General features: G+C 37.3%; 4 protein-coding genes across 6 annotated transcripts; 3 read left to right on the top strand and 1 right to left on the bottom strand.

The window, feature by feature from the left end:
* The first annotated feature begins 135 nt into the window (after positions 1–135).
* Positions 136–4471, top strand: lrrc51 (leucine rich repeat containing 51). Of its 2 annotated transcripts, none has more exons than XM_032545515.1 (5): positions 136–919; positions 1035–1114; positions 1938–2143; positions 3158–3306; positions 3848–4471. In XM_032545515.1, the coding sequence occupies exons 1-5, from the start codon at positions 825–827 to the stop codon at positions 3981–3983; spliced, it is 666 nt and encodes a 221-aa protein (XP_032401406.1). In that variant the 5' UTR covers positions 136–824; the 3' UTR covers positions 3984–4471. The 2 variants fall into 2 exon arrangements, with proteins under 2 accessions (XP_032401406.1, XP_032401405.1); XM_032545514.1 differs by having other exon boundaries at positions 1035–1144.
* Positions 4472–6093: 1622 nt separating this feature from the next.
* On the bottom strand, positions 6094–10082 carry lamtor1 (late endosomal/lysosomal adaptor, MAPK and MTOR activator 1). Of its 2 annotated transcripts, none has more exons than XM_032545516.1 (5): positions 9827–10082; positions 8449–8594; positions 8255–8332; positions 6921–7044; positions 6094–6807 (listed from the first exon to the last, which is right to left on the bottom strand). In XM_032545516.1, exons 1-5 carry the CDS (start codon positions 9866–9868, stop codon positions 6715–6717), a joined length of 483 nt encoding a protein of 160 aa, XP_032401407.1. In that variant the 5' UTR covers positions 9869–10082; the 3' UTR covers positions 6094–6714. The 2 variants fall into 2 exon arrangements, with proteins under 2 accessions (XP_032401407.1, XP_032401408.1); XM_032545517.1 differs by having other exon boundaries at positions 8449–8591; positions 9827–10079.
* Positions 10083–13885: 3803 nt separating this feature from the next.
* On the top strand, positions 13886–16764 carry sfrp2l (secreted frizzled-related protein 2 like). The gene is made up of 3 exons (XM_032545316.1): positions 13886–14522; positions 15504–15584; positions 15755–16764. The coding sequence occupies exons 1-3, from the start codon at positions 13997–13999 to the stop codon at positions 16171–16173; spliced, it is 1026 nt and encodes a 341-aa protein (XP_032401207.1). The 5' UTR covers positions 13886–13996; the 3' UTR covers positions 16174–16764.
* A 779-nt stretch (positions 16765–17543) lies between these two features.
* Positions 17544–21337, top strand: tomt (transmembrane O-methyltransferase). Its single transcript, XM_032545317.1, has 5 exons — positions 17544–17615; positions 19223–19485; positions 19583–19779; positions 19861–19983; positions 20065–21337. The coding sequence occupies exons 2-5, from the start codon at positions 19224–19226 to the stop codon at positions 20260–20262; spliced, it is 780 nt and encodes a 259-aa protein (XP_032401208.1). The 5' UTR covers positions 17544–17615; position 19223; the 3' UTR covers positions 20263–21337.
* Positions 21338–21428: the final 91 nt, after the last annotated feature.

Raw genomic sequence — 21428 nt, 5'->3', positions numbered from 1 at the left:
GAACCAACCAATCGGTGTACTCATATTGACGCATGTGAAAACAGATGAAGGCGATTGGATTAAAAGCCGGAAAATGTAGGTACGTAAAAATTGTGACGTTTCCCCGCCTTGTTTTTTTTGGAGGGGTGGGTGGGGCCTCGCCATGTTGGAAGTGGCAACCATTACCGCATGTTTGGTAAAGTTTCGCACAAAACAAACTAAATAAAGTTAGTTTCATTTGTAAAAATAGAATTAGTTTTACGTTGTATATATTTCAGTTATTTTTTACGTAAAAACGTATGGGTGGATGTGAACATTCTTAATATAATTTTTTGCGTGGCAGTGGTAGTAGTAGTAGTAGTAGTATTACAACTAACTGGTTGTTACCCCATACAATTTTTGACGGTAATATTATCAGCCTTACTTTTGAAATATAAAGAATAGAAATTGGCATTTTGACACTGTTTTCTCAAAAATGCCACCCACAACATAGGGACAACATGGGCATATTTAAACAGGAAGCATTTTATCTGCTATAAGTCAATGGTTTAATCACACAAAAAAGTAAACAAGAGAGGAACACGCACAAAAGTTAATATTTGACACGCCGATTTAATTCTGTTTTCAATCTGCCTTTGCTTTATGTAGTCAAGCGAGACTTGGCGCCTGGAAAGTAAAATTTAATAAACTAATAAAAAGTTTGGTTATTTAATATCAGGGTGCACAAGCAGGTTTTCTTAATAGGCTAAAATATAATTTCAACCTGTAAAGTCAGCATTCATTTTTTTACGGGAATTACGTATAAACTCGTTCTCCAGTTATATTTACTACAAATCCCAGAATGCATGTGTTGGTTACCTTGGAATCAGATTGTTGTGTGTAAAGGCTGCTTCAGTAAAGAAGAGCCCCACCGAAACGTCAATTCGAACATTATTACACGGTAACCTTACTTTATTGGTTAGTTTAGGATTTATATCACTGATTAATTGTCAAAAATATAAAGACATCTACGCTAAATATCTCACAAAAATGATATATGTCTCTTAATCCTGCAGGTTATTGAAAGTGTTCATGGATAAGATTATGTGTGGAGCTCCGGTGGATTTATCTTTCAGAAGTCTCACCAGATTGACAGGTTCTGATCTTCATCATGGTTTCTCTAAATGTTCGTACTTTCTGATGATCAGCTTGATTACTGAGTTTCATTTCTGTTTATCTTAATTGAAAATAGAAAATGAACAGCAAGTCTTATAGGGCTTCAATGCCATTTGACTGAGTTATATTTTTTAAAATGAAAAGACGATGAAGCATGTGTTTTCTTAAATGAAAATAATTGAAATGTTTATTTTAAAAAATATATTCAGACCCTTTTTGCTATACAATCAATCTCTTCAATTACTTAGACTTGTAAGACATAAGATTTTTTTTTAATTATTTGTCATCATGTTTCTGGAGCATAACACAATTGCAGTGGTACCCTCAATGATAAATAAATATGTCTCAATCAGTCCTTAGACTGCAGCAAATAGGTGTAAGTGTGTCTGCAAAGGGGCAGAAGAGGATGGAAGCTGAATGAGGTTATGATGAGTTGCATACCTTCAGTTGCATTACATAGGTTTATTTACATCATTTATTTATTTTTATTTAATTATTTATCTTTTTAGTTTTTGTGTGTGTCGAAAATTTCATAAAATTTCTGAGTACAAATTTTGTACCACAAACCCAAGACAATAAAAAATTCTTTGAATCCTTGAATAGGTTATATAGTACGGTTGCCCACGCAAGTGATGCAGTCAATAACAAAAAATGAACATGTCTGTTTATGATTTCTACTGTTTTTTGTAGCAAAATAATATTTGCATGACAAGAGCTTTAATAACGTAAATAGTATGTCAATGTAATAAAAATAAATAGCCAGTATTTCAAATTCTCTACCTTTCTTGTATTTTCTGTTTTAGACGCTTGGACAGAGAATCCCCACAGCAGTGTTCGACCTTTAAAAAAAAATTCAGAAAGTAAATATCTTAGCTGCTCCCTCCGTCTCAGTAACAACAGCATCATTGACCTGTGTGACCTCCATCAAACAGTGAGCCACTTCCTGGCTGAACCCTCAAGTCTCGCCTGGCTGGACCTCTCCTTCAACAAACTCTCACATATAGATAAGGTAAGTTTCATTTGACCATTTCCAGTGCAGCTACAACGCCTTGCAAAAATCTTCATAGACCTTTGTCTTTTTTACATCTTCAAATTTAATTAGTTCTCTGGAATTATAGTGTCTTTATATGTGAAACCAACACAAAGTGATGCATTATAATTGTGAACGAGAATTCAATTAATACAAGGTTTTCAAAACTCTTTTCAAAAATATCGGATAAATTTTGATGGCATACATGTGAATTTGTCCCTTGCTACTCCGATAAACCTAAATGAAATCCTCTGTATTCAATTGTTTTAAGAATGAAGATAAAGAAACACAGCAGAAAGTCAGGGACAAAGTTGTAGGTTAAATCGGCTTTGATCATAAAATATTATCCCAATCTTTCATCATTTCACTGAGCATTTCATAAGTCCTCCCAAATCTGACCCTTTATAGAGAAACAGTTGTTGAAAGAGAACCATAAGAAGTCATATTTTCAGTCCATAGCTATGTAGAGGACAAAGGCAAGCACACACGTGGAAGGAGGTGTTTAGATAAGACAAGCTAAACCTTAATGCTATCATCTATGGAAAATTAGCACACCCAATCCCCACAGTGAAACATAGCTGTGCCAGTATCATCCGTCTTGAGCAGGAAAAGGGAAACTGATGAGTGTTAATGTGAGGAAACACAAAATCAATGGAGATTGCAAAGACTTGCTACTGGTAACAGCCATAAACAGGCAGCCAGAGCTGCAATGGAGTGACTTATCAATGCACAGCTACATATTCATGTACCGTATTGGAATGGCTCTGTCAAAGTCCAAGCCTAATCGCAATTAACAATCTGATGCAATACTTGAAAATGTCTGTTTATATTCTCTCCATCAGTCTGATGTGGCTAAAGCAGTTTTAAAAAAAGAGAGAAAATGTCCAAAAATGTAACTCTCATCCTTATTCTGATAACAACATATGGACTCAAAAAGACCCGGTGATTCATAGGCTGTCACATTAATAAAGCGTGCGCACAAATATGTTGCAGGTTTTGTGCGAGTTGCATGGACTCCGCGTGTTATATCTTCATGGAAACAACATTTCTACTCTGTCAGAGGTGGACAGGTTGGGTGTGCTCCCCCATCTTCACTCCGTCACTCTACATGGAAACCCCATAGAGACTAACAAGACTTACAGGTAGAGACATTTCTCTAACACACATCTTACCGAGTTGAGACAATATTACAGGGAAGTCTTTTACTTGTAAAATTTTTTTATATGACTGCAGAAATGCAGTCATCTACTGTTGTGATTTGTTGCTATGTATACAATACACATATGTACAGAGATTAAGTACCTGCTTTTGGTTCACCGATACAGACAGAGCAGAAGAGAGGGATTACTCTAGACCTGAATGCTGTGCAGGCACGTATGTGCACGACATTGCAAACAGGTGCTTAAACACGGATCAAATTCCATTCCTGGTCTGCACAGCAACAGCACTTAAACACACACACACACACACAATTCACGGTTAAGAAACTACGATGTCTTTTTTTATGTCTGCTGGTTAAAACAGTGATCACTTTTTAAACAGTCCAGTTTTTTTACATTTGATTGTCAACACAAAATGCAACACTTGTAAGATTAGCTTTACTGCTTTCAGACCTGGCACAGCTAGAAACTCTTAAAAAGTAAAAACAAGTGCAATATTCAGTGTGTAGTTTTCTGTGTGCAGGAATCGTGTGATTTCTGCATTGCCGCAGTTAAAAACGATGGACTTCAGTGCTGTGACACAGCAGGAGCGAGTCCTGGCTAAGCTGTGGCATCAAAGCAACTCCCGCTGCAGAAGAAGCAAGAAGAGCCTTCACTGAATGCTAGTGTGTGGAAATCATAACTCAATTCAAAAGCTTCACTGCAAGAAAACAGATTTTTAAATATGCACATTTGCCACCAGTATTTCAACTGAAATTAGTGTTGTAAATATTTCTTGCAATTTAATGTCACAATTTGAGGTTTCTGTGCTGGAAATAGAAAAATAACTGAGATTTAGTTTTTTTGTTTGAGAACATCACTGAAACCTACTCGTTTCACATTTTAGTCAGTATTAACTTGCAATTTTTCAAATCTAATCATGGCATGGAATATGAGTTTAACCGATTATGAAGTTTAAGTTCAAACATCTTTGAACTTACAGGTGCATCTCATCTGTAAGTTGAATAATATTGAACAGTTATGCCATGTCAACAATCCTAATTAGGACATGTAAACCTGAAATATTTAATGGATTTATTACATAGAGAGTGTTATATTTTTGAGTGTTTATTTCTAAAAAAAAAAAAAAAAAGATTATTAGGAATTACAAGCAATGAAACCTATTCAGTTCCTCACATAATTAAGAGATCATGCAAGACCAAAAAAGATATATTACATAGAAATATTATGTCTGACAAAATCATTGGAAAGGCTGCAGACTTGACAGTTGTTCAGCAGAGAGTTATTGAGCCTCTCCACAGGAAGGTTGAACACAAAGACCTAAGAGTCACTGCAAGTCATTTACAGTTCATGTTCTGGTACAGAACAATCCAGAACACGGACTATAACTTTTGTATTCCTGGTTTAAACCCCTGCCGTCAGAAATATCTTTCATGGACCAAGAAGAAGAAGTAAATTTTTGCTTAGTGGACCAATTTGCTTGACTGACAAGTAAATTCTCTTGATATAAACTTACAAACAATCCAGGAGGAATTGTCTAAGAAAGAGAACTTGTTTTTGTTTTTTGCCGTAATCATCAAATTCTAAATCCTAGAAATATATCAATATATGTGTACAATGTCATAATTACTTTTTGAATGACTGAAATAAAGTAACATTTCAATGTTATGCTAATATATGAATTTGTACCTGTAGAAATGTTTGATTCTTAATGTAAATTATCTGTTAAAACTCTGTAACATCACTAAATAAACTACTTCTCAGAAGTCAACATGTGGTCACTACAATAAGACACAATTGTTTTCTTGAAACTTTTTAATGAACTGATTAAACCAAACAAAAATATTTTTAACTTTTTGGTACTAGCCTAAGATAGTACAAACATACAGTCTTCCATGTATTACACATTTAAGTAACAGGAAAAAAAATGCCAAGAATCCATTGCATAACAAAAGCACTAATCAGTTGTGTGGTATAAATAGTCTTGCAGGCTCCCTTTAGCGACTTGAGATCATCTCATGTTGTGCCCCCCCTTAAAGAGCACATGTACAGTTACAAACAAAAACACATAAATAATCGGCAAAAGATCTGAGGTTATTTAATCTGCTCGGGTATATAGATTAACACTCTTCCATGCTGCAACAAGTTAGTTTCTGATTAATATGAAAACCTCAATCCGGGGGGAAAAAAAGGCTTTAAGTAAAAAGCTAACAATCGCAGACCTGAAAAGCATTTTTGTTTCCTAAAAAAATTGTCATCCTACAGGACCTTCATACGATCCACCAGCTACAGATGTAGTCGATCGGAAGATTCTGTACAAAGGTAACGATCGTACAGCGAGTCTTTGCATCCTCCACAGGCCACTCGCTTCACCCTTGATTTTCTAACCCTGTCATTAAAAAGGTTAAGTTCGTGCCCAAGTCATCAGGAGGGCAGGATACTTGAACATCTCTGTCTGTAAACTCATCCGTTAAGCTAAAACATTTCAGGAGGTCCAACCAGCCCACACCTCTGCTTGTGTTTGAATCCTTATCCTCTGGAAATTAACAGGTTAATCATGATATGGTCAGGTGAAAGACAGATTAAACTGTCAGGAGCTGAAATGAAAACTGAAACTAAAGTTTTTTTCTTGATTGAAAATGACACCAGATGAGCTGCCTTTATTTAATCAGGCCTGCTGTTCAATGCAGGGTGAAACAACAGCTCAATTTCTCAGGGGAGAAAGATGCCAATTACTCTTTTCAAGCAGGAATTGACTTTTTTTAAAAAACTTTTTAGAGAAAACTAACTGAAAAATACTTTAGTTTTAAACTTATATCATGTACAAATATGAAGCCATGTCCGAAGGTCTTTGCAAGTAAAAAACTACGACTGTCAATCACATCCACTGCACTGTAAATATGTAAAATGTCTCACACAATATGACTTATCAATCATAGCCAGGGTGTGAACCATGAGCCAAACATCCTGCAGCTGTCTCATTTGATAACATGGTGTGACTACAGTGTGCCCATATAAAAATAAAGTCAAAAGACACTGAAAGGACCCTGAAAACCTAAAATATTATGAATATTGATTTATTTTACATCTTTTGGACAAACCCTAATGCATGTGTTACACACTGAGGAGGCCTCGCTGAAGTGATCATGCACATCGCTCACAAACTCAAAACCCACTGCCAATAACGCTCCAGAGTTTTACTAAAAGACAGTTGTTTTTTTTCTGGTGGGAGGTGATTCACTTCCTGTCTTCACAAAAGTTCGTGGCAGACCTAAAACGCAGGACGACCAAAATGCTTTAATAACATAAAAAAAAAAGGTGGGCTGGAGTACGATGAAGCAGGAGTGGCACAGAGCGAGTGGGGCGGGAGGAACAATATGCAGGGGACAGTCAAGGAATGGCAAACTGGACGACCAGTTCCTCTTTAGCATCCACTTTGATTTGAGAGATTGCACTGTAAGCGTAAGCTGCTATCTTGGATACCTGCAAAGAAACATGAAAAGGGAGATTGCATATAAAATAAGAAAAATTATGTAAGAAGAAAATATTAATTTTGTTTAAAAACCTCTGAGCTCTTTTAAAACAACACAGCTTACCTGCTGAACATCTGAGTATGGCACCAGGTCACTTGCAAGCACTTGGTGGGGCTGGCTAGTTAGGGAGGGAAGAGTGAGGGCTTTCTTCTGAGGCAAGCTGGTGCTCAACATAGCCAGTTTTGTACTGAAAAAGGGGGGAAAAAAGCTTGTAATTCCTACTGGGTTAAAAAATAAAGACACATTTAATCTGGAACACATCATCCCTTATCTATGAAAGGAAGTCTGTGTTTTAAGAACCTACAGTTTTATCTACACTTGTATGTTAGTCTAAACAATCCAACCACAACAAGATGACACTGCATAAGATTTTCATTCTTAGTTCTCACATGTTCTCAGGGTTCAACTTTTGCGTGTCAAAATTACACTTTTTTCCTGACTCAAATTTCTCAGTTCTCATTTTTTGTTTGGCCTCATTTAATCTAATTATGGCAGATATTTCTACAGTGGTCTGGCTTCAAAGTGTTAAATCTGCTAAAAGCAGAGGCAGACAGATGGAAGAATGGGATAATGAACAAATGGACAGAGAAATTGATCCACAGATGGATAACGTATAGACAAAACAGATTCATCTTGTAAATAATGGAATAAACATTAAATGGTCTGAGCTTATATAGTTTCTTTACCAGTCACACTGACTCAGAGCACTTTACCCTACAGCCACATTCATTCATGCACACTCAATTACACACCGAACAAAGGTAAAAAAATAAAAAAAGTTTTAAAACAAATACTGAAATACAGATACCTCTATTATTTTTGTGAATCCCTCCATAGCACTGTTGTATTTTGTTTAATTACAAGATCATAGTTGATCTTGTAATTGTGCAGCTCTTACAAGTAGGGCTGGACAATGTTTGAAAACTCAAAAGAAAAACTGGCTGTACTGTTGAGGTTATTTTTACTATTTTCTACATTGTTCCGTAAGACAATCAATAAACTAGAAAATATGATTAAATGCAATTACTGTGTGCAGCTTAATGATTTAAAAAAATTACACTTCTTTATGTATCTGGTATCCTGAAGAAGGCTCTTTAAAAAAAATAGGGTTTGTTTTGTTTAGAGCAGTATTTCTTCGTGTGCCTGTGATTTCTCTGGCATGCAGACAGTTACCTAAAAAAAAAAAAAAGAAAAGACTACAAAATGTTTTTTGTCACTACTTTTAATAGTGACACAATATATATCCTGGTAAAAACCATTACATAGTGGTACTTTAGCAGTTTCTATCTCTGAGTAATGACCTGCCCAATAAACTTCAGGGGGAAACCGTGAGGGATCTAATCTTACTATATTATGATAACGTGATGTTTTGTCTATAAGCAAAACTTTCAACATACCTGTACTGCCTAGCTTTGTCCATGATCTCATGTTGCTCCATTACGACAGAGTCAGCTGCTGAGACATCAATTATGTTCCTAAAAGAAATAGGAAAATCATCTTTTTCCCCCCAGCACAAATAAATTGGGTTTCACTGTCAGGAAGTACAAACCATAACGAGACTTTTCTGGCATCGAATAAAGACGTTACTTACTGCGCAGTCTTTGTCAAGATGGATGTAAGGAGGGCTTGTCCATCAGTTGGTGGAGAGGGGACACCGGGGGTGGGCCACTCTGTTCCATTTGGAGGTTTGCTCACAGGGTTCGGATGGGGGATCAGTGGGTCAGTCTCCTCAAGCTTCTAGAACAAAGTAAGAAGGGAAGTGAAATAATATTTATGTGTTCTGTTATTTATGTGAAAAAGTGTCTTTTTCACTGGATACAAAATTAAAGCTGAAGGAAAGTTTGATGCATCCGTCTCTTCAGTTTAACTAGCACCCAAACCCCAAGCAGCACATATTGTTACAATCAAGGTTAGGGCTGAAAAATAAATACATTCTGAAGCAAAAATCTAAGAACCTACCATTCCTTCATCATGTTTTTATATTTAAAGTACTAACAAGGTGAAATAGGTACATTTATACATTTGTTATATATATATGTAGACACGTTTCTATATATGAACATACTGTTTACACGTTTCAAATAGAAATAGTAGTTTGCGTAGCTAAACAGTAACAGAACTTCAAAGATCCCATGTTTGTCGGCATTTTACTCAATTCCAGTTCATAAAAATAATGGAAAAAGTAAACCTCTCTAAGGTTTCATATTGTATTAAAATGTATAAAGAATCAAAATGTTTTACTTTCATGTTAGATTGCATCATTTGCTAAAGCTTGTCTAGAAAAAACTCCAGCCATAAATCAATCACTGTGCCCTTATCATTCTAATATTTTCACTATGTCACTCAGTTTAATGCCAACATGGATCACGTTTAGCGAAAAGTTTCTGTGCATCTTTATGTCTTGTTATATGAACATAAACGCTTCCAAGAGAAAACGTCCAGCTCACAGAGGGCTCGTTTCCTTAAACTATAAACAGCAGAGAATGTTAACAGTCATGTGACACAGCTTACATTCAGATAGTATCTGTCACATCAAAGATGATCCTGCTGGTAAACATTTATTGATTATTAAGCCAATATCTAGTAAAGAAATTTGTACTTTTTAGATCACGGATACTTATCTGCTCATGAACATCCGTGCTATGTAAGGCATTAATATATACAGATTTACTTGCACACAGACATCCAAAAGATTTTACATTTAGTGTTTTATATTGTACCGTTTTAAGTTATATAAACTTTTATGAGCAACTTAGCCTCTGCTGGGCCTGTCCCGCAGGCTTAAAAGTAGCAAGCTAAGGCTACTTTCCGGCTTCCCATTATAAACAATCTCAAAGCGACTTCTTCATAGCAATACATTGCTCATATTACTCGTTAAACATCAACCAAAAGCGTGAAAAGGCGTCGAGTATTAGTTCTTTCTTAACAAGCAAGAAATCAGTTATCAGTTTCGGCTAGCAGCTAGCTACCTCTCTGGAGTTGCCGTCCTCGCCACTGTAACAGCACCCCATGGCTGCGTCCGAGGGGTCAAACTACACAACCCCGGCTTCCCTGCTCTCCTTCACAAAAGAGCCGTGTGGTTCTTCCGCAACGAACATAAAGCTGCTCGCCTGCCTGCTTTTAATTTACTCCCGGACAAAGGTAAAAAAGCTACTGATCACAGCAGCTTGCTCAGACAGGCTATCACATGACAGCAGCTGTGGTGCAACAACAACACAACAACTACTTCCGGTATTTGAGAAGCAGTCACGACCTTAGTCACGTGAGAGTGGACAATTCAAACAAAGGTGTGGCAGAGGCCATACAGCAGCTACTGTACGGGTTTATCTGTTGCTATGACAAAAAATCAATCAATCAATAAAAAAAATCTATCTATCTATCTATCTATCTATCTATCTATCTATCTATCTATCTATCTATCTATCTATCTATCTATCTATCTATCTATACAGTACAGACCAAAAGTTTGGACACACCTTCTAATTCAATGGGTTTTCTTTATTTTCATGACTATTTATAAGGCAAGAAATCCCACTTATTAACCTGACAGGGCACACCTATGAAGTGAAAACCATTTCAGGTGACTACCTCTTGAAGCTCATCAAGAAAATGCAGAGTGTGTGCGAAGCAGTAATCACAGCAAAATGTTGCTACTTTGAAGAAACTAGAATATAAGGGGTATTTTCAGTTGTTTTACACATGTGTTATTTATAGTTTTGATACCTTCAGTGTGAATCTACAATGTCAATAGTCATGAAAATAAAGGAAACTCATTGAATTAAAAGGTGTGTCCAAACTTTTGGTCTGTACTGTATATATATATATATATATATATATATATATATATATATATATATATATATATATATATATATATATATATATATATGTGGACAAGCAGAGAATTAGCCCTGGTAGTTTTTAAATTATATGAAATCTAACCTTTAAAGAAGAATATAACAATTGAGAAGGGGCAAAATGACTTCAGGACTTTATTGGTTGTTCAGGTAGCCAGTGGCCGTCAGGGAGCAATGAAAATGCCTGGACCTTCCCCTGGGGCTTTAACATTCATAAAACGAGATCTAGAAGTATAATACTTCATCAGTCAAGTAGTGGTTTGTGTGACACAAACCACTCAGGGGTGTCAAACTCCAGTCCTCAAGGGCCACTGTCCTGCAGTTTTTAGATGTGCCACAGGTACAAAACACAGGAATCAAATGACTTAATTACCTCCTTCTTGTGTAGCTACGTTATCCAGAGCCTTGCTAATGACCTAATTATTCTATTCAGGTGTGGAGCAGCAGAGGCACATCTAAAAGTTGCAGGACATCTAAAAGTCTAAAAGCCCTCCAGGACTGGAGTTTGACACATATGAACTATGGTGAGATGTTGTTCCGATTCCCCTTTACAAAATTGTTTCAATTCATTGAGGTTTATTAAACATACAACTGTCAATGCTATTTTAACAATGCAACATACATTTTCATAATTTGGGGATTTCAACTATAATTAACAGCATTTGACCTAGTTTGAACGGTTCCTTAATGCAAAATGCACCAAGCAACAAAGTGCAAGAGCAGTGTAGAACAGGACAAGACATGTCGGTGAATGTGACAGCTTCTGTCTGAAAGATGAAAGGGCCTCTTAACACCCTTTGGGTGAGTAGATGATGACAGAATGCCACAAACTGTGTTTTTATAACACACATCATTACATTTTATTTTCAGCCCCTTAATTCTATTTATAACTTACATTGCTGACAGCATATCTCATAATCTAAAAAGCTTGAAAACGTATTATTAGAAAAACAAATAACAGTGAAACTTACAAATGTCCAGAAACAGAAATAGGAAACAATCAATGAAAGACGTAAACAGGCTGCACACAATCAATTACTTTAAGTGATAACAGAGTTTGATTTATTGGCTTCATAAGAAATAAATCTATTTTTAATTACATATTTACATATTTAGATGGTTGATGCAATTAAGATTAATCTTGTTAAGATTAAGAATCTTAAGATTTTTTTAACTATTAAAAATAACAATTATACTTACTTTTTGTCATTGTGAAAGCTTCTTAGGTTTGTTTGAGAACATTAGAGAAGAAAACGCATTACGGAGAACCAGAAACACACCAGGCAGGTCAGGGATGAAGAAGTGGAGATGATATTCCAAGCAAAATCTCAAGACCCATCCAATCACTGAACAGATGCTCAGAACAGATAAATGTGTGGATGTGCCAAAACTTTCTCCAGCTGAACAGAAACAAAACTGAAGTTATTATTTTTGGATCTTAAGAGGAACGATCTAGAGTCAATGCACAGCTTCAATTATTACAACTAAAACCAGCGATCAGGCCCGAAACCTGGGAGTAGTGATGGAATCTGACCTGAACATCCAGAGCCACATAAAGACAATTACAAAGTTGGCCTTCTATCACTTGAAGAACATTTCCAGGATTAAAGGACTAATGTCTCAGCCAGATCTAGAGAAACTCATCCATGCATTCATCTTCAGTCGCATTGATTATTGCAATAGCGTCTTCACAGGTCTGTCCAACAAATCAATCAAACAGCTGCAGCTGATCCAGAATGCTGCTGCTGGCGTTCTCACTAAAACCAGGAAGATAGAGCACATAACACCAGTTTTAAAGTCCCTACACTGGCTCCCTGTAGCTCAAAGAATAGACTTTAAAATACTGTTGTTAGTTTACAAATCACTGAACAGCTTAGCACCACAATACATCAAAGATCTGCTGTTGTTGTATCAACCTTCCAGACCTCTCAGGTCTTCTGGTTCTGGTTCTGCTCTGCATCCCCAGAACCAGAACCAAACGAGGAGAAGCAGCTTTCAGCATCTATGCACCACAAATTTGGAACAAACTTCCAGAAAACTGTAAAACACCTGAAACACTGACTTCCTTTAAATCTCAACTAAAAACCCACCTGTTTAGGATTGTATTTGAAACGTAATCAATTACAAATTTATTGATGGAACTTGACTTAATGTCATGTTTTGATTGTTGATTCTCTGTTGCATTGTGTTTCTGTGTTTGATATTATGTAAAGCCCTTTGAAATGCCTTGCTGCTGAAATGTGCTATACAAATAAAATTTGATTTGATTTGAATTTGATTTGATTTGACCCTTGTTCAGCCCATCATTTGAAAATGAAAAACAGTTCGACAACCTACCCAACGCTGAAAGAGCTGCAGATATCCACAGCTCGAGTGAGTTGTCAGGGCAACTATTTCAGAACCCAGAAATCTGGCCTTAACAGGGGAATGGCAAAGACAGCCATAAAAAAATCCAGGTTAAAGTTTACTGCCAGTCAAGTAGGGGACATGGGGGGGAAAAAAACACGTTGACCACGGTGCTCTGGACAGATAAGACATGAGTTGAACTTTTTTAGCTACATGCAGAAGACAGTGTGGTAAAATACATTCTACATCCCGACTCACTCCCCCGCCCCCAAACACTTTATCCCCATGGTAAACAGTGATAGTGTCATGCTGTGAAAATGCTTGTCAGCAGAAATAGGAAAGATGGTCATTGGCCACAGTTGACGTAAATTCAGAGTATTTCTGGTAGAAAACCTAGAAGCTCCAAAAAAACTTGAGATTGGTGTAGAGGTTCACCTACCAGTAGGATGACAACTCTATTCATGAAAGAACAGCGCCTGTAGAAGGGTCTACATCAAAGCAAATTGTGTGTAATGTGTTGGAATGGCTCAGTTTTTTTTATTATTATTATTTATCTGGTTTCCAAAACATATTGGAAACCACTTATTTATATTGTTTTACAATTTTGCTCTATCACTTGAAATCCCAATAAAATACATTGAAGTTTGTAACTGCTACATGACCAAATGTAAAATAAGATAAAGTTTAGGAATATTCCCAAGGCACAGTATTTGTAGCATTTACAATGAGTGTGATGTGCTTAGTGGTTCCTGATCCAGTAGAACTGGTCCTGTTAAGTTTGAGTCAGTCAGTCTGATGGGGTGGGATGATGGCTGGGAGGCGCCTGCCCTCTAATAACCCCCTGTTTCTACCAAACACCTCTTTGTTTACACCCTAAGGAGAGTCAAGTCCAGGCAGTGCTGCTAGCTGTGAACATTTCACTAAAGAACCAAAACCATGTCTGTTTTTGTGCTCAGTTCTCTTATGCTCTTCAGTGTGGTTTATGCCTCCGACCCTGCGGATCCAGTCCTGCTCGGACCTCCTACCATCGGGTTCAGCTCTTCGTTCCGCTCGGTTTGTAAGCCTATCCCCAGCACCCTGTCTCTGTGCCAAGGCATCGGCTACCAGCGTATGTGGATCCCCAACCTGCTCGGCCACGACTCCCTGAAAGAGGCCAAGCAGCAGTCAGCCGCCTGGCTGCCGCTCATCTCCAAGCTGTGCCACCAGGACACCAAGAAGTTCCTGTGCTCGCTGTTCGCCCCAGTGTGCCTGCCGGAGCTCGGCGAGCCCGTGAGCCCCTGCAAGAGCTTGTGCGAGGCCGTGCGGGACGGCTGCGTGCCCGTGATGAGCGCCTTCGGGTTCCCCTGGCCCGAGATGTTTAACTGCTCTCGGTTCCCGAGCGGGACCGAGCTCTGTATCCCGTTAACAGGACAGCTGGATGAGCGGACGGAAGAGGAGGACAGGCGTGAGGAGGAGCTGAAAGGTCCAACGTCTTTAACATATTCATACTTTTAACTATAGCTCTATTTCAAACAACACACCGCACAATCTGCCATAGTTTAAGTTTTCATGGCACCGTTCTGTAGACTTTATTTGTTTACTGGCTGCATTTCATTTTAATGCAAATTTGGCCGAAACCAGTGGTTCCCAATGTCAGGTTCGGGTCCCCTCTGAGTGTCGCGAATCAATCAGTGTGGGGCCTTGACATCTTTCTTACAAGCCAACCTAACAGATATAGACATAAATGAAAGACATTTTCCTTGTTATTATGTTAATGGTGATTATTTTGTGCTGCTGTTTCTATTTAGGATTTCTTCTGTCAGGTTGAGATGTTTGCAGGTGACATTTGACTGAAATTTACATGCTAAACAAGCCCTGACAACGACTGTGATCATTGTAATCTGTACAGATGGTAGGCATTAACGATAAGACAAGTCAAACCTCTGGACAATTATGTCTCTTTCCTGAAGTGGCTGTGTTGCACAGGTCTGTGTTCGGATTCTGGAAAAAAGGTTGAGATTTCTAATTGCTGTGACGTAATTTACATCTTGCTTTTTAGTCAATATTAATTATACAGCTTACTTCTTATATTTATAGGAAATTGGCCATTAGCAGTTTGGGCATATTTTTGAGTGGTTGAGTGTCTCCAACCTCTCATTTCAATAGGAGAAGCTAAAAAGGACTAAAACAAGTTACTTAAAATTCCATCTAAAATGTTATAACATGAAGATTGTATATTTGTTTGTTTCTTATATATTTTTTTAAACTTTTTATTTAATTACATGTTTTTACAAAGAGTTTTTCTTATAGTTGTATTTTTGTCTTTGTTTTTTCATGTCATTTTGTTTCTTTGCCTGTTTTATTGAATGAATGAATGTATTGCTCTGGAGATGAGGTCTATGTTTTCATCCTCTGTTCTCCGCCCCCACAGAATTACAATCCTGTTTCTCTTTCCCTTCCACAGAGAGTATCATCTGTGATGCTTGCGCTCTGACTGCTGAAGGAGAATCTGACATCCAGCAAAACTTCTGCCACAGTCCATATGGTGAGGAAGCAACGAAGCCTTTCAGAACATTCCTCTCCTTTTTTTATCCAAGAAGACTCTAATCGTTTTAATGTGATGTTTTTGCAAAAACATGATACATTTTTAGATCAGAAAGTTGTCTGAAGTGACACTTTAGGAACGGCGTTAAAATCTCTCCTTCTATGTCACAGCTATAAAGATGCGTCTGGACAGTGTCTCAACAGTGGGAGGCGACCGTCAGCTGGTGCCTGTGGCCCGCAGCCGCATCCTGAGGTGGGCCGGGGGAGGTGCAGAGAGGGCGCAGGAGTTCGGAGGCGCAACGACCCACAGGGCTCTGTGGCTGCAGGAAGGAGGCAGCTGTACTTGTCCCGGCTTAGACTTGGCAGAGACAAACAACAAGCAAGAGCAAAATGTAGAGCCGGTTGACAAAAAAAAGGCAAAGAGAGGAGGAAGGCTGGAGAATAGACCCAAAGATGGATGGTTCCTGGCCCTAGCTCAGGCCGAAGAAGGAAGACTTATTTTGACTCGACTCGTTAAGTGGACCCGAGAGGACAAAGAGCTAAAGAAGTTCATCAGAAGTCTTCTGAAAAAGCCTTGTCCAGAGCTGTAAACAATTAGCCGTTTTAGTTCGTTGCAGAATGGAGCCTGTGTGATACCAGCAGTAACACCTTATATTGATTCACCTAAATATAACAAACACAACGATTCCTAAATACTACATTTAAAGAAACTTTCCTGCCAAAGTTTTAAAAAAAAACTTTAGGCATCAGAAAGCATAAAAGAAACGCCTTCAGTGTGGGAAGATGGTTTTTGTGTTTGTACTGACAAATGTGTCTGATAATTGAGTTCACTGATGATTTCCATTTCCTATTCCATTTAGTGCAATAAGCAAAACATCTGCTGGATTTGTTAGAAATGTTAATTATTAAAAGGCATAGTTCTACATGGGAGCTGGGGAGGATCTGAAGAGTCAAGACAAGAAACTAAATGGGTGAGGGGACAGAAGCATCAACAGAGGAGAACATTTTTTATGACACTGAACAACATTAGAAAATTGTAAACTGAGGCTGCTTTTATCATTTTCACCTTGTGAAATGGTATTAGTTCTTTTTCACATACATATTTCCAGTTCTAAATGCATGTTTCATACCATGTTTTGAAAGTATGAAATAATAATAATAAAAAAAATTATCTGGCGTTATCATTTTTCAGTTCAAGTGGTCCACAGCCTGATTGCTACAAAATCCAGACTTGCAAGATGCTAATTTATTTCATTTGTTATTATTTTTTAGAAAACCCTTCACCTCTGAAGAATGAGATATAGAGCTTCATTCTGATTGTTGGTCATTTCAACATATTTGTGGTGAAGTTACACAGGCAGTGATGGTGATGCAATGTTTGGAAAGTTGCTATTTCACATCAAGTGTAACCCTTCAACGACAATGTTTGTGGAGTTTTACTTGCATGCATAAAGAAAATATCCACATCATAAAGAAATTCTCAAGTTATATTTATTAACTTTTTTCATCCAATTTGTATGTTTTTCACATAGTTTTGCTATGTTTGAATATTTCCCTCTATATTTAATTAAACCCATCAGTGTATTACGTTTTGTGTTACAGTGTTGCATACGTTTTCTGATCATTCTTTTCTTGATCTTTCTACCATGACTCAGTGAAGACAGAAATTGGACTCCACAGAAACACACCTGTTGATGTTAACTTGATGTATCGGTTTCATGCCTCCTCCATCAGTATCACTGTCTGCTCCTTCACATATAATTTGCTCTGGTTTAGATATTGAGAGATGGGGATCTAACATGTCTCATTATAAAAGCAGACAAGCCGATGTTTTAACTTTATGCCACTTTCATTAAAATAACTCTCAATAATCACGGTATATATGTTGTCAGTCACGTGATGCATAAATTATTCAAACTGCAGAGTGTTTGAGCTTCTCAGATACGGGTGCATTCCTCTCATGCTCTGGTCTCAGCTGGACTGCTTCTTTTCACTTCTATTTAGTAAAGAGTCACCGTTCATTAGAAAACAGGTACGTTTTTCTTGCTATTTTCATTTGAACAGTTGTTATTTGCATCTGATCCACAGCAGAGAGCTTGTGGAAGCAGTTTGAGAATGGTGGAGCACTTTATTTTCATAGACTTAAGAATGAAAATGTATGATAATGTGCCTCAAAAGTTTATAGAGCTTTGTACGTTAAGCCACCAATCTCAGAAAAGGCAAGTAAATGGAAAGTATTTTAACATAATTGTTTATTCATATTAATAGTTTTGTCATTTAAAGACCACAATAAGTTTAGAAAAATCATCTTGCTTCTGTAAAATGAAAATATTGTGGAAATAATTGTTTTAATGGCTCAAAACAACAAATGGATTCATAGAACAGCAAATTACTCATTGATGTGTAATTTGCATACATAAGAAAGTTGATACAGAAGCATCCTACTGTAATACTTTATACATTTTTAATATTGCTAAGCTAAGTACATAGCAACTTGTCAATAATATAGTAGTTTCAAAACCAAAAATATAATAATGAGCCAATAACATTGTAGGGTTTTTTATAGTGATATAGGTTTACTGGAGCTGATATAAAAATAACTACATTTCTTTTAAGTAGACAATTTATAATTAAAACTGTTGGAATATTTTGATAATCAAAATTGTGACCAAGGAGTTTAATATTTATTTATCAAGAGTAAGTAATGTAGCACTATCTCCAAATACTATTGGTTGTAATAGTACTTTTTTTGTAATAGCTCTTACAACAGATAATTAGCATTATCTGTTCAATATCTACAAATATGCATGATTGTAGAGTTTTTTACACAGCTGCCTTGAAACAAGTTTGCATGTTGTCTGTGTAGAGTTTATCATTTCCACACAGATCAGTGGCAGGTCATTGCTATTCTAAACAAAATGGTGATAATAAAAAAGTTGCGCTCTTTTCTACAAGAAACAAAATAACAAATGGGTTATGTATTTTGATTCCCAAAGTTTGGTTGGACCTCTCCCTATTTAGAAACTTAGCATTTTTAGTTATAGATATAATCCAGTCATTTTTGAGAGAGGTTTTAACAGACCTTTCTTCCAAAGGTCTCATTAAACTGTCTGTTCAACCCTAGCTGACTGCAAGTATTTGGCAGGTTCAGGTCCAATGAAAAAATAACCAAGTGCTCATTTAGACTCTTCTTCTCTGCTATTTAAACTGACACAGCAACCTGACAAATTAACATACTTGAGAAATAGTTAGGATTTTTATTTGGTTTTTATAAAGTAATTACCATTTACTCTAAGTTACCATATTACTGTCACTGCAGCAGTCTATGATGCTTAAAGTACTTCAGCTCAAACATTTTTACTTAAAATGTGATTTCAAAGGGTAGAGATATTCAACTCCCTGAAAATTTTAGATGCATCTCTCCAACACAACTGAATCAAATAGTCAGGTAAATAGCAAGACCCTGGAAAACCTGACTACACGGAGGAGGTTAGTGGACTGTTTAATTGACATGTGTGGGACCAGCGACACGTCCAAAATTTGGACACTTGCTCTAGAGGCCTAGAGATGAAGACAAAGAATAAATGAGATTGCATGACACTTCTAATAAAATGTATGTATCTGCCGTTTTTTTTCAAGGATGGTGTCCCCTGCTATTGCTTTGGCCTTTGTTCCCCTTCTGCTGACACTGATAATCAAGTACCGCTACTACTTTGTGCTGTTCTATCGGGCGGTTCTGGTTAGGATTTGGAAGGACTGTGTAACTGGTTTGAGCCGAGAAGAGCGTGCATTCCAGTACGTTCTGACTAACTCCACACCTGGGGACCCAGACAGCATCCTGGACGCTTTTGATTACTGGTGCAGCAAGGTGGAGTTCATCAGCAACATTGGCCCTAAAAAGGGTAGGGAATCCATTTACTTTAGTGTGCATACAGTGTTGATGTGGAGAACATTCTGAATCCATACCTGCTAGAGCTCGTGAGTGTTTTTTGTTTTTAGGTAAGATCCTGGACCGCCTTTTGTTGGAGCAAAGCCCTTTAACAGTGCTGGAACTGGGAGCTCATTGTGGATACAGCACCGTGAGAATCGCCCGGGCTCTTCCTCTTGGGGCCCGACTCTACAGCATCGAGATGGATCAAGGGAATGCAGCCATTGCTGAGAAAATCATCCGTCTGGCAGGTTTTGACGATGACACGGTGAGAGAGCAGGAAATGGTCATACTCACAAAATCCTCCTTAATGCAAACTTTTAGTTCTGTCATCTCTTTGTTTCTTTAGGTGGAGCTCATTGTGAATCCATCTGATGAAGTAATACCTCGGCTGCGGTCCGACTACAACCTGGAGAGGCTGGACTTTGTCTTCATGGATCACTGGAAGAAATGCTACCTGCCTGACCTACAGGTAGTAGATTAATAAAGAAACAGGTAGTAGATTAATAAAGAAACATTTACATTGTTCCATGACTTATTCTGTTTGATTCAGTTACTGGAGGAATATGGTCTGCTGGGAAAAGGGTCTATGATTGTGGCTGACAACGTGCTGTTTCCTGGGGCTCCGAAGTTTCTCCGATACCTCCGGAAGTGCGGCTTGTATGAATGGAAGATCCACCGAGCCATGCTGGAATACAGCAGGGGCATCAGGGATGGGATGGCTGAGCTGATCTACCAAGGAATTAAATAAGATACCTTTACTATTGAAATACATGTCAATAATGACAGAGAATAATTTTATAGCAATTTTGTTAAGAAAACTGTGACAAAGTAAAAATGATCTAATTTTAAACTAACATTTCATTGTATTATTGGAATTGAGCATGACAGAAAGTAGCAACTGATGGGAAAAAAAGTGATTAGTGGTTCTAAAACGTTTAAAAATTTTATCTCAAAATTGAGTTGTGCCATTGCATTCAGCCATATTTACTCTCATAATTTGAAATAAAATACAGTGCAAGCAAATGTCTGAAGGGGTAACATAGGCCAGTAGCTAAAAAAAAAGGGACCAGTAGAAACCATGCTTATGGGACACAGACAAAATGTCGAAGAAGATGCCCTGGTCAGACGAGGCTGAAATTCTTCTTCATAGTATATATGCAAAACTAACTTGACAACCATATTCACAGAAAGACATGGTAGTGCCAGCATCATGCTGTGGGAAATCGTTTTGACAGGGAATGAATTAGGCCAAACACAATACTTCCAGGACAATCCTGGAAGGAACTTTTTTTTGTCAAAAGACTTTGACGATGTGACATAGCTTCACCTGCCAATAGGATACTGACCATAAATATGATGCTGGAGTTACAAAGAAATTGTTTGTATCAAAGCATTTTTGTAAGTTGAAACTTAAATCCAACTTAAATACTTTAAAAAAGGCAATGTAGTTTTTCTAGGTAAATGAGGAAGGCATTCTATTTTTATACCTAAGATTTTATTAAAACAGAATTAATAAGTAAAGCTTTCTGTATCCACCCAAATACTCCCCAATGAGCAACGAGTCGTTGGGAAGTCAGTGCCTAATTGGGAAATTAGATTTCAATCTGTCAATCATTTTCATGATACAAGTGTAAACTGTAGAAAATTATTTTGATTTAACTTTAGCATTAAAATCAGGATTGAAAATACTGATCAGAGATAAAATAAATAAAATCTTTCAAATATCGTGAGTTGCAAATGTTACTTAAATGCACTTTGACATCAGAGCTCCTGTAAAACTTAAGTTCACTGGCCCAGCTCCAGAAAATAAACATCGAAATAAATAAAGTTACTGTTGGACTCTTACCAGAGAAGTACAATTAAATTTTTTCCAGCCTTTAAACAGTATATGCATTATTCTGACCCAATATTAGA

The sequence above is a fragment of the Xiphophorus hellerii genome, chromosome 18 (genome assembly GCF_003331165.1).
Source record: "Xiphophorus hellerii strain 12219 chromosome 18, Xiphophorus_hellerii-4.1, whole genome shotgun sequence".
Lineage (NCBI taxonomy): Eukaryota > Metazoa > Chordata > Actinopteri > Cyprinodontiformes > Poeciliidae > Xiphophorus > Xiphophorus hellerii.
Note: the sequence above shows the minus strand (reverse complement) of the source record. Positions and strands in the feature narration are given on the sequence as shown.